At 34.3% G+C, this 13,355-nt stretch overlaps 1 protein-coding gene across 1 annotated transcript in view; it reads left to right on the top strand.

The window, feature by feature from the left end:
• Nucleotides 1–6,321: 6,321 nt before the first annotated feature.
• The window catches only part of GPM6A (glycoprotein M6A), a 109,934-nt gene continuing 102,900 nt past the window's right edge, over nucleotides 6,322–13,355 (top strand). The window contains exon 1 of the mRNA XM_084516593.1: nucleotides 6,322–6,492. Coding sequence (XP_084372719.1) covers nucleotides 6,456–6,492 — 37 coding nt within the window. The 5' untranslated portion in view covers nucleotides 6,322–6,455. The remainder of the gene's footprint in view (nucleotides 6,493–13,355) is intronic.

The raw sequence follows: 13,355 nt of genomic DNA, 5'->3' as shown, positions 1-13,355 counted from the left end.
AGAATTACAGTATGGCTGAGGTGGGTGAAAACTTCTGGAAACTGTGTAGTTCAAGTTTTCTGATAAAAGCAGCGTCAACTAGAATGTGTATATATGCTACTTTGTGAAATGTTCTTGGAACATCCAATACACACAATACTGTTTTGATGGAAAGAGCTCTATTGAAAGATCACAACACTGTACTTATAGGATGGCCTCCAGTTTTGAAAGGTGATGCCAACAGCGAGCTGCTGTTTGGCCGTGAATGTACTCAAATGTTCAGTTAAAGTATAATTCCGATTATTCCTATTTAGAGTGCCTGTGTTGGAAAATCTAGCAATTTAGAGTACCTTATGTTTAAAAGTGGTGGTGCTGGTGGGGTGTCCCTGAATTCTGCTGTCCAGCATTCGTGTTCTGTCCTCCATCAATCTCTTCTCTGTTGGCATCTTTTCAGTTTATGGTTTGAATAACAATGTCCTTTGGAAATGTGGCTTACTATTCTTGTTCCTAAAGGTTTTACTTCACACTTGGCCTATTAAAAAAGGCATCATGTTCCTGTTTTTATCTGACAAAGTGAGTCAAGAATCTTAAGAATCTTTGGGGATAGTATTAGCAGTGTTAACTCTTTTTAATTTGGAATTTTTTGCTTATTTCCAAAAATAAAACCTTACTAATTACAGTCATGGAACACATATAGTCAAAAGTGAAGGTTTTAAGATATAGTTAATACTATTAATAGTTACAGATAATAATCAGAAGTGTGTTAAGACTGATTCAAAGGTCCTATTAATCAGTCTTTTAGTATAATTTTCCTCTTGATTAATAAAGCACATAGAAAAGATTTAAGTACTGAGAGAAACAAATTCTTAGCTATTGTGTTTTAAGATAGGGTGTCATAAGTGGTGGTGAAAGAGTTTCTCACTGAAGAAATTTTTTTTTTTCAACCAGATGAAATCTTCTCAAGTGTTTTTTTTTTTTTTTTTTTTTTTTTTTCCTGAACACGATAATTATGTTAATATCTATTAGTTTTGAACATAATAAAGCCACATGCAAGGACATCCCCTTCATACCCTACCCTTCAATAAAATCCCTGCTGCTAGAAGCATTAGGTTAAAGAAAGATTTAAAAGGAAATGAGAATAAGGATGTTGAAGGATGTCCATTAGGCTGTCAGTTGTAAAATCCAGACTTGAGCAAAATAGGAATATAATAACCTCTTTAACCTCTTTTATGGTATTCTGCATTTGAATGTCACTTCTTTTTTCTCTCTGTTTAGCAGTCAGTGATTGATACTAGTCAGAATCTGAATATTTCTTTAAGTAGCAATGGACTTGTATCAAGTGAAGGCCTGTTCTGAAATGTCTTTAGATTATATTTCTTTGATAATGGCCTGATTTAAATTGCTACTCTTTTCATCTGGATGAATATGTTTTCATTTCATTAAAATATTTTTTGGGGATTAATAGAGCTATACACAATACCATAACTGGGATGATCAACAACATTCAACCAAAGTTACATTTTTACCTTCTGCTTCCTTCCTTTCTCTGTTAACATACCATTTCCCTACTAATTCTGATAATTTGTCATATCATTAAGTATTTCTCCTTTCCCCAGACACATGCATGAATGTCTGGCATGAGTTAAACTCTGGGATGGACTGTGTGCTATTTATTTGACAAGTACATTGTGAAGTTGTAGATAAGAAATTGGCATCCTAGAATGTGTAATTGGACAAATCTTAAAGTTTTCAGTGCTTCCACTAAATCTACTCTGTTGGGTATCCAAACATGAAATCTCTTGTTAAAGTATTTTATAGTTATACTAATATTTTGAATACAAAAATAGGAATATTAATTGTGGCACACTCTAAATATCAAATTTGATCATTACATTTTAATTATTCTGTGAGACTTTCACAGATTTCCCTAAGCTGATGCCTAATTTTCATAAAATAACTACTACACGTGTATCTGTGTTAGTGTTTTGATTCACATCAGGAGTGAGTTTTCAAAATGAAAGCCCTGATTTTCTCCACCTGCTGTATTTGGGCTCGTATCATGGAATGTCCTCTGAGACCATAAATTAGATTGTTTTTCATATAATAAAATCAGAGCATGCTTTTCAGGAGCGTACTTAATACCTCTTAACACCTTAGGGGCAATGAATCCATGGGACCAGTCTGGAGTTAGTCTGAAGTTAGTTCCCCTGAAATGGGCAGAACTGGTATTGCTTCACTCCCCAGATCCATCCAGCTAAACTTTGCAACTTGCTCATGCAGTCATGGGCAAGGTGCTACAATGCAGCTGGGATAACTCTAGCTGGCTTTTGATTTTTCTTTCTCGGTTATTGAGGTAGCGGTATTAGCAACATAAATAACATCATGCTTTTTAAATAATATTTTCATGTGTTGATCAAGACATCATTGCACCACAGCATTATTCTTATTATGTAGTTGGAAATCAATAGGATTAAGGGATGGAGTGATAAACTGATTTGTAGGCCATATAAAACTGGGAGTAAAAGTCAGGTGTCTTGTCATGCTGTTTAAAGCTGTAAGTGCTCAACCACATTTCATAATATCATAATGGATACCAGGGGATCTGTTAATGTCATCAGCTTCCAATTATTCTCTTGATTAACTGTTTATTTAGTCTCATTATACGGTTGGATGTTCTGTCTTGCTTTGCTGCTTACACATGGCATGGGTGTCCAATGATCACTTGCACCAGTAATCTCATCTCATACTAGGAAGGAATTTTAGGCAGTCATCTGCAGTTCCTACCAAAATAACTTCTTTCCACACCAGAAGCATGCCCAGCAAGAGGAAGCTAGCAGCTTTGGGTGGTTTCTGGTTATGGTTTTAATGTACCTTGTACATCACTAGTGGCAAACGATTTTCACAATACAATGAAGAATGAAAGTCTCTGTTGATATACCTTAGTTGCATAAAGTTAGCATTTTCTGTTTTTTGTTGTTACTCTTAATGCTTGCAGAACTCTTCTGCTGTTTGATTTAGGATTAACACCTAGTCATAATTTCACCTGCAAAGGTTCTCAGAACAGTTCTTACATGTCTAGAAAGAAAGACTTATGTTGTACAGTGAATATGTCAATAAAATGCAGCTAAATGTGAAGGAAGCTGATATAAAATCTCTCTCTCTGTATGGATGGCAGTTAATAACACCTGAAACTTATCAGAGTCCTCTTAAGAAGGAGCTTCAACACTCATGTAGTTTGGAGGATTTGATCTTTACCAGGTGAAGCTCTTAGTGCCATTATTGTATTAATATATGTACAGAAAAATTGATCATTGCAAGGGGGAAAAAAACACACCTCAAAGCCATTATTTGACAGTGCTGAGTTTTGCTTCACCAGTCACTGTGATTTCAGCTTAACTTTTGATACAAAAATGCAGTCTTTTTAGGAAGTGAAAAGTCCCATCATAAAAATCAAGGTGTGTGTGAACCTGATATGAAAATGAATACAGGAACTAGATCAAGGATTCACTTAACCCAGCATTTCATCTTCTTGTGTCCCAATGCAGATACTCCTGGAAGTAATACAGGACAAATAATATATATATTTTTTTTCTACAAAATATTTCTCTACCATCCAATAGCTGGCGCCTCAGGGATCTTCTGATCCAGAGGTGCATCTTCAGATCTGTGATTTTTTGTGATCCAGATTCTCATTTCTCTCTTTTTTTTTTTTTTTTTTTTTTTTTTTTTTACCACTGTACCCTGCTGCAACAATGTCCACAGTTTAACTACATGCTGTGTTACTACACCTTTCTTTTCTTCTGTCTCCTTTTTTTTTTTTTTTTTTTTTTTTCAGCCCTCTCCCTTTATTGAACTAAAACAAGTTTTTCTTATTTGCCCTTCCTATGTCACTCATGATTATACAGATATATGTTGTATCCTCTTCCAATTAGTCTTTCTAGCCTATTTTCTATTTTGGATGCTTTTAAAATGTAAACAATAAATCATTATACAATTGTGTAAAGGAACAAGGCTATTTGGTGTCATAAGCAACCTATAGATTCAATTATTGCAAACATCCCTGTTAAAGATGTTGGTTATCTCAGTATTTGGTACTACCAACAGGAAACAAACTCTAGAAGAAAGTACCAGCATAATAAAAATATTCTCCAGACTTTTTGTAAATATGAAGATTTACTAATATTTATGTAAGAAAATGCATGAAAAAGTGCCAGTAACATTGTTTAAGTTAGTGGATGTTTGTGTTTTGCATGTGTATGGGATTAAAAGAATGCAGTGCAGAGAGGGAATAAAAGTCATGTTGTCTTCTAGACTTGTTCTCTTCTCGAGACAAGTTCCTCCATTCCTCTTTGTTTCTCTACAAAACTCCTCATTTTTTCCAAACCCAGGATTCTGTCAGATCATATATATGCACATATGACTACACATATGATCTTATATATATATATATATACACTAATATATATATAATATATATATATACGCTAATATATACATACTATAATATCTCTCTATACACACACACACATATATGTGTGTGTGTATAGAGAGATATTATTATTATTATTATTATTATTATTATTATTATTATTATTATTATTTTCCCAAAAGAGGTGAGGGGCTGGAGAGATTGAGGTAAATGTCACTTCTATAGCAGGGGAGATTTGCACAGATCTTCTCTTAAAAAAAATAAATATATATGTATATATATTTAATCTGAATGAACAAATTATTCAAATTATTCCTAGAAAGGGGGAAGACACCGAGATGCTATGATGTCAGAGCACTTCCATGTGTATAGGCAGTGTCGATGTGTTAAGTTCGAGACAATCAATTAGATCTGAGTGCTAAAACTACATTGTTCTTCAATTAGTCCAGAAAATAGAAGCCTAGAAAGGTCAGTTAAGAGGGGAAAAGAGGGGTAGAAAATGCACTGGCTGACTAAATAACTATGCATTAATTATTTAATTTATATATAGAAATGTAACTTAATATATAGAAATTATTCTGGTATGAATCATTTTTAACAGGTTTATATATCAAATTTATCCAAAACTTTTTTTTTTTTTTTTTTTTTGTTTAGTGACATAGATTGACCTATTGCTTCCTTCTATTTAGGCAGCATGAAGAAAATGAATGAGAAAGTTATCATTTATATGTAAATAGGAATTTTCAGCCATAGTAGTTTTTATTTGTGGGTAAGTTTTAATCACATTTTTCCCCGGAAGGATGAGAAGTGCAAATTCTACAGAAAAAGTGTAAATTGTGTTCTCATTGCAGTTTTGGTGAAATGATGAGACTTTAAAAATGTTACATTACCCATAGACTAAGGTACAAAAATGCTAATTTATTGCTAGACTGCAGTGTCCAATTTGCATTCCAAATCAGACTGCAGAGCTCCCCAAATGAGTAGGTGCCCTCACAGTGTATTTAACCTATGATTTTCCTGAGTAAATTCATAACTGTGCATATTTCTATGTGCTTCCTCATGTACACTCACACATGTGGTGCTTCACCATTTTAAGAAGGTCCAATTTTTTAACAGGGAATTCAAGTGTACGGATAATTTTGGATATTAGCAATCAGAGAAAGAATTGGTGCAAGCGTTGTTTTAAATTTGAGCCACCACCGAATTCCTTTTTATTGCAACATTGATGACAAATAATATATGGGGTGCATATAATTTGCAGTGATTAATATCGTACTAAATTGTGCTTGCATGTGTGTATAAACACCCACATGCGTACAAAATGATAGTCTTATAGAGAGGTTTTCTAGGATATTAAAAAATAAGTGTAATAGTGTACATTTGTTTTTAGTTCCAGATGATATCGATATGTGAGAAGGGGGAAATGAAGAGTCGTATTATTCTTAAATGTGCTGATACGGGAGGGGAGAGGGAGGGAGGGAGAAAGAGAGAGAGAGAGAAAGACAGACAAGTAATACAGCATAAAGAACCCACAGGCATCTGGGCTTTCCCACTTCTGTAGCAAATAGGGGGAATTATGGGTTGGTGGTCTGCTTCACGTTAAGAGGGCACCCCTCCATCTGTTCTCAGTACAGTCTGTTTCCAATTTAAAACACAGATTTCAATGCAAACCTCAATCTCTTTTCTCCATTTTATATGCAAAGTGAGGTTTACAAATCGGTGTCATTGCCATAAGGGCTCAGACCAAATTTTCCCCCAAAATTCACAGGCTGTTCATTTGAATACCTGCTTACAGTGGTACACAATGGGCAGCTTTGAGAAGAAAAATTGATAATCTTCACGGAAGAGTAATTTGAATGAAATTACACTTGACAGCCCGTCTCCAAGCAAACAAGGAGAGTGAGGGAGCCTTAGCTAAGCTCTGAGGACTTGCCTAAGCCTCTGCTGTTGGAGCTTCCCAGGGAAAAAAAAATCCACACTTTTTCCTACATCTGACTGAAGCTTTTGATTAATTCTGTGTAGCTGTTTCTAGTGAAGAAAGGTAGCCATGGAAGAGAATATGGAAGAGGGACAAACACAGAAAGGTATTGTGATAAAATTGCTTTCTGTTTGTGAGGAGATAATTATTTTGCAGTTCCTTGTTTGCTTTAGCAGCATGCTGTAAGGTTAGTGAATATCCTTATGTGGCAGATGGGGAAAGGTTGCCTTTTTTTTTTTTCCCCTGTATCACTTACGTTCATTTATCTCTCTGCAGTAGCACCTAGCATTAATATAGTGATTGTCATCTTATATTTAATATTAAACAGATCTAAACATCAAATTTCACATTTATACTTATAATTTTGCAAGCATTTGGTGCAGACTGCCTGCCAGACCAGTCTTTGTTAACCTTCATTTATTTCATGTTTTCACGCTTGTCTGGCTGGGTCAAGGGAGCCTAGTGTGAACTATGAGAGAGCTACTCACACAATATTTGGAGCTAGTTGCTGTTGAATATCTAACAATGTAACCAGTATTTACACCTTGAATGAGAATCCAGTCTGAACAAAGACATGGGATATATGTTGTATATAGTTAGGCAGTACTGATATTTCTCTCTGCATTTTTTCCACTTTTGTTTTACTATGTGTTGAAGCAGCTTTGCTATTTACATTGTGCAAATTTGGATCTTGTTGAATTTCATTTTGCACATTGCAGCTGAAATTGCTTTAGCAAGATGTACGTAGCACATTCAGAGCATTTCTGTTCTAAGGTTTCTAGTCAAGTTGATAATAACTGAACACAAGGGGATGTCAGCACTTAAAGATGCAATTTAAGGTTATTGCCGATTGTTTATTAATTTGTGAATCTCTGAAAAACAGTGTTCATAATGTCCCTATACTTAAATGCTATTCTGTACAAGAAGCATTACAGTCAAAGGAATCAAGATTTTTTTCTTCTCCTTTCACTTTAGTGCAAGCACAAAGGGTAATCCTGATGAATATTTGCTACATTAAATCATGTATGTTCTTCATTTTACATTTATTTCCATTTCTGAGGAGGATTTAAGAACTCACCAAGGTGGTTAATATAAATTGCCTGCAAAGGCATATTTTTCTGAGCTGATGACATACTCTGTTTTCTACTCCCTGATCAATCTGCTTGCTACATGTAAATGTCATGCTTTCTCATTATAAGTGACCCATTTAGACAGAATACAGCTTTGGATTGTTTATGCTCTTAATTTTGTATAGATGCACGGTACATATAAAGAGAACACTAAGGGTAAATCTGCACCCTTGGTGCATGCATACTTATATATAAATAGATTAGTATCTGCAGGTGATTTCAGCAGTTCCTTCGGTTAAATTTTATTTGCAAATAGCAGACTTAATGGGAAAATAAAACTTTTCTGCATATAAAATCAGTGCTTTCATTACATGTTTGAATTACTTAGGTTTTCATTTAGAAATTGAAGAAATGCTTTTTTTTTTTTTTTAAGTCTGAAAGACTTTTTTTTTTCTCTTTAGAACAAGTAAATCCAACTGTTTGATCACTGAATCAAAATGTTTCATTGTTATTGCCTGAATAAACAGTGTGAAATGCAAAGTTTCTAAATCCTAATGGGGGGAAAAATCAGAGAAAAAAAATGAATCAATTTGTATATTAAAAGCACATGTTATTGATGAACTGTGTCCTCATTGTTCATATGGTAAGCAGTTGAATGACCAAATAGCCAGGCAAAATGGTGTGATTAATAGTGTGATTACAACAGCTAACACTACTTATTCTGCCTCCCCTGCACCCCCCTTCCCATTTACAAAGCCATGTGTTTCGCCTTTTTTCCCCTTTATTGGTACCCAGCTGTCATCATGGACAGTGACAAGAGAATGATAAGAGCTGACAAATTATATTTCTTCCTTACTGGTGTGGAAGGGGGTACTGCTTAGTTGCTGTCACCATATTTGTGAACCTGTCATTTCAACCTGTCGTGTTCCTACTTTGGATTCTGATGACTTTTAAAATGTATTTAGAGTTTGAAGAAAATGTATGGTTTAGGATCAAAAAGAAAAATTCCTGAGAAATAAATATGGGGGGATGCTTGAATGCAGATGTTGGAATTTTAGCAAAGTATAGGGGATGATCATGAAATCATGGATCCCTTTAAGGTTTGAACTTTTGTACTTGAAAAGTGTTGACTGTTGACTACTTGATACTCCCCTCTCATAGTGCCTGTTTTCTGCTTTTACTTAGCATAATCTATCTATTATGTGTTTTACTGATATCTTTAGTATAGTTCCAGACTAGTTCTTCTGACTATAGTGCCCTAAGAACTTTAATTCCTATGTTCTGATTTTCATCCTTCTGCCATTTTGAGTGGAACTGTTTGTTTCTTTCTTCCTTCTCTGCTTCCTACAAAATCAATGGGAGTGTAAATTGCCACTGCTTACCAACTCCTGTGCTCTTCACAGCAGATGTTTTGAACCTCCCACTGAACAGCATTACGTCTTCCTAGCAGCCATGATGAAAGTGAATAGTTTGATGCATTTCATAAATATGATAACGATAGTTCTAATAAAAGCCTTGCAGTTTCGGGAGTCTTGTTATTTTACAGTATGTTATGCAATAAGATATTGATATGTGAAAACATAATTCTTACCATAGTGATTCCAAATAATGATTTTCTGTCTTACACAATCTCTGTACATTCTAGCGTTTAACACTTACAATTTGTTTATGGCTTTAACTTGTAAAATTGTCAGCTGGGGAATGTATCACATCTTGTTTCTGTAAATAATGCACTACTGGAAATGATACAGTTCAAATAAGGATCAGAAATCAGAAAGTGACCTATTTTTTTTCCACCGATATTTCCTTATATTGGCCTTGGAAAATGTTGTTTCTTTTTGCATCAGTATCCTTCATTTGGTAAATGGAAATAATGCTGAAATAATGCTGTTGTCCAGCAGTTTTCATGTGTGAGACTGTTAAAATCTAAACCACGTATAATCTGTATTTATACTTCTGCTTTAAAGTATTGGACTTTCTTTTTTTTTTTTTCCTTTGTTGGTATCACTTTTTTTGGTTTGTAAGACAGTGCAGGTCAGGGAGGACGTTTCAAATATATTTTCTAGTCAGCTATCTGTAGCTGTCCAAGAAATGAAGGTGCATAGAAAGTCTGGATGAACTGTGTGCTACAATATGCTAAAAATGCTAAAATATTCTAAGAAAGTAAAAAGTCACAACATCTCAGAAATATCAACTTGTTAACAATTTCCATAACACTGACATTATGCTTCATGCCTAGGAACTATAACTTTGATTGCAAATTTGCTGTCTGGATAATCCAAGATAACTAAAGCCTGTAATTTTGGTGACTGGCTTATTATTCAGAAATGATCAGGTCGACTTAGAAGCATAAGTTTAAGTCATGTCTTTAGGGATGCATGCTAATTTTGAAAATCTCATGCATAAATTAGCATGTGTGTTAGTGGTAGGTCTCAACTGCCAGTGTCTGAAAGACAATGACGTCAAACTGTCAGCTATGCTATGTGGAAAAAGCTCCAGCTCCTGCAGAACAGGTCCTCCCTCCACGAAAGCACTGAGTGCAATGATGTTCCCCACCCCAGTCATTCACCATGATAGAAAACTTCAGAGGGCAGGCACTGTAATTTTTGCATTGTGTGGCACTTAGCAGTGTGGAGTTTAGAGTTATTCTCACTACATATCTATTTCAGGAGAAAAAAAAATCTATAGCACAGCAAAATATACACCACTTGAAAACAAATATGCTTTTTTATGGCTCATCCATAACTTTAGTAGTTTGAATTCCTTTATAAAATAAACTATTGGGAATGGACAGAGCATCTATGTTTGCATAGCAGCAAGCACAGGGAAGAGATGATTTTATTTTAGCTTTCTTGGCTGTAGCATACCTGACACAGATGGAAAAGGTTACACTGGTAGCATAGAGAAGAAGTACATAATCTTATTGTGACAGGTAATGGTTGTATACTAGAATTAGTGAGTTAGCATTTGGTCTGAATTAGTGATCTCAGTGGATTTGCAGTCTATTACCAAAGCTCTTTTGGTTTGGTCCACAGCATGCCAGTGAAGGAGAGCTTTAAGCAGTTTCAGAAGAATGTCATGGAGTCTAGGGTGCTATCTCATTAGTGTGTACACACATACTCTGTTTCATGAGAAAGTCATGAGAAAGAGGTTTCATGAGAAAGTCATGAGAAAGAGGTTAACTGCTTCCTTTTACTCTGGTATATGGAGTGAATTAGTAGGATAATATAAACATGCTGAAAGTGACTTTTATTTCCTATTCAGAAATAAAATAACAGTAGAAATAGTCAAACCATTGCTGACATCCTTTGCAAGTTAGTCTTTTAAATCTTTTTACTTCTGAAAGAGAGTTGTCATCCAGTTTTTCATTTGACTACTGCTCTTAAGTAGGTTAAAACAAAAATGAACAAATCACAATATTTGGCACTTTGATTTTTGTGGGTGCCTATATTTGTAAATAAAACCAAAGAGTTAATTTCCATCTTGTAATGTAAATGCTAAACAAGTGTGAGCCACTCTTGTATCTTCAGTTAGATTCTTATGTTATTAGCACTCTGTTTGGCCTTCTAGGACCTCTGAACTATAATCAGTTTTACAAGTAATTTTGAAACTTTTATATATATATATATATTTAATTTGGTCTTATAAGTAGCAAGTACAAGAATTTTGCCAGGTGATGTTTTTCATTCAAAACGTGGATTTGCACTGCTTCTTGAAGAAAACCTGATGGGCAGAGGTCAATTTCTCTTTCCTTTGGGAATATGTTTTAAGATCTAAGCTTGTGTTCAGGCTGTATTTTTACAGGTTCCTTCAGAGTAGCATGGTCTTAACTTTCAACATATTTATTAACCTGCTCTTAAAAATGTATGTGTGTGTATGGTAAGAGTCAGATAAAATACTCACTTGACAATTGCAAAGCCACTAACAGAGTAATTTTCCTTCTTAATCAATGTTAAATATGGAAGAAAATTTTAGCATCTGGCAAAGTCACTCATTATATTTCTTGATTAATACTCCTTAGTGGTTAATCAATTATTTTTATTAAATAAAAATGCCATGACATCATTCAATATGAATTTGGAATTAATTGTTCTAAAATTGTACGTTATTCTCCTTTAATGTGATAACTACTGGATACATTACTTAAGATTCTTATGTTAGGAGCTGTAATTTGAATATCTGTTGTTATTCAATAAATTGTGCTGTTATCCACAGATAATCAATGATGGAAATAAATTTAGTCTTCCTTGTTTATTTAATCTTTAACATTGAAGTGTCTCTCTTAATAGCAGAAAACAGTATTTCTTACTGACTTAATGTGATACTAGTCATAGACATGAAAATCCAGCATTAATATGACCTAATTGTACTTTTCTATGAATTCTTACAGGGCAAAAGTATTCAAATGAATCTTTCTTTCAGTGTGTGAGAATTTAAGACTTCTTGGTAATTTTGACACTTATGTGTCAACTTCATAAATAAGCTATTTTAGAAGAAAGTTCTTTCATATGAAAGATATGCAAATGTTTAGAAAAAAGTGTCAAATGTATTCCAAATGTCTAATTTAAACCAATTGTTTAAAAGATACAGTATCAAAATAGTACTATAAATCTGTGCAAAACTTTGCACGATTTTGCACCACAATTGGGGGAAAACCAGTATGCTCTTTTTCTAATTACTCTGAAAAAAATCGGCATTTAATTATGACAAAAATCTTCACATATAGCAAAAATAAATTAGATTCAGTTTGGTGGTTAGGCGCTAAATGGAATTGATATATCTAAAATTATTAATTTTATATTCTGACTATGCCTTCATTTCTGATCAGCACTTTAAACAATTTTACCAATGTGATTTTTCAATCTGTCTTCTGCAACTGGTGAGAATCTGGTCTTTCCTGTTAAGTCTCATATGGTGTAGGAAGTAGAAAATCATCAGCTACTACTGAGTACAAGAATTTATTTTTCTGTTTGCATTTATAATACTCCTGATATTTGCACTTGAACAGTTTCTGAAGAATTTTCATTTGGTTCACATAGTAGAGGTTTCTAGTAGTTTTGTTTTTTGTTCCCTGGTGGTGATAACAATACATCAGTGAAATAAATGAATTATTAAAGTCAGTATCAATTTTAGCAAAAATCTGTCATTTTAACTGGGGTGTGAGGGAAGCTATTTGCTGCACTTGTGACTTCAGGCTTTTTAGCAGAAGGTGCATTTGCTGCAGTTTTGGTATATACCTTTTCAGGAAGGTGCTACTGCTGGAGTATAAATAAAACTCAAAGTATAGTATTTGCAGCTCCAATAAGTATCCCTCACTTCTTAGTATCTTCCCATTTGTACCCCAAAGAATGTTTTGTTTTTCTTTTTCCTATTCATAAACAAAACCAAAACCAAAGATCTTTGAGGTTACTGTCCTGCTTTTCTGTTTCTCTGGAACCCTTTTCTTTTTAGCATCTGGAATGCATGAAAATGAAATCCTACAGCGTCTTGTATTACATGTTCGCAGAAGAAATCAAAACAAGTACTACATGAGGGACTGAAGGAGAGGGTTATAATAAAGTACAAGAATCTTAGGTGATCTGGAGTTTTAATCTTTATTAAGCAAGTCATAGCTGCTCACATCCCACTCCTCTAACTGCAACAGGGTGATTTTTCCATAGGTAATTTATGAATTAAATCACACATTATGGAGAAATATGAAGGAAGACAGTATAGTAGCATAGCAAAGTGATTAAGCAGGGATTGCTTTGTATTAAGGCACAGTGGGGAAAGAAGAAGAGGTAATTATGCTGGTAGAGGTTAAAGTGAGGCGGTATGATGGAAAAAGGGAAGGAAAAAGAGGCTTGACTTGAAACACCTTTGAAGGGATTCAGAAGCTTGAAAATGCTATGGAAAGATT

This window comes from Aythya ferina, assembly GCF_964211825.1.
Source record: "Aythya ferina genome assembly, chromosome: 4".
NCBI classification, from domain to species: Eukaryota; Metazoa; Chordata; class Aves; order Anseriformes; family Anatidae; genus Aythya; species Aythya ferina.
This window is presented reverse-complemented; position numbering and strand designations above follow the sequence as displayed.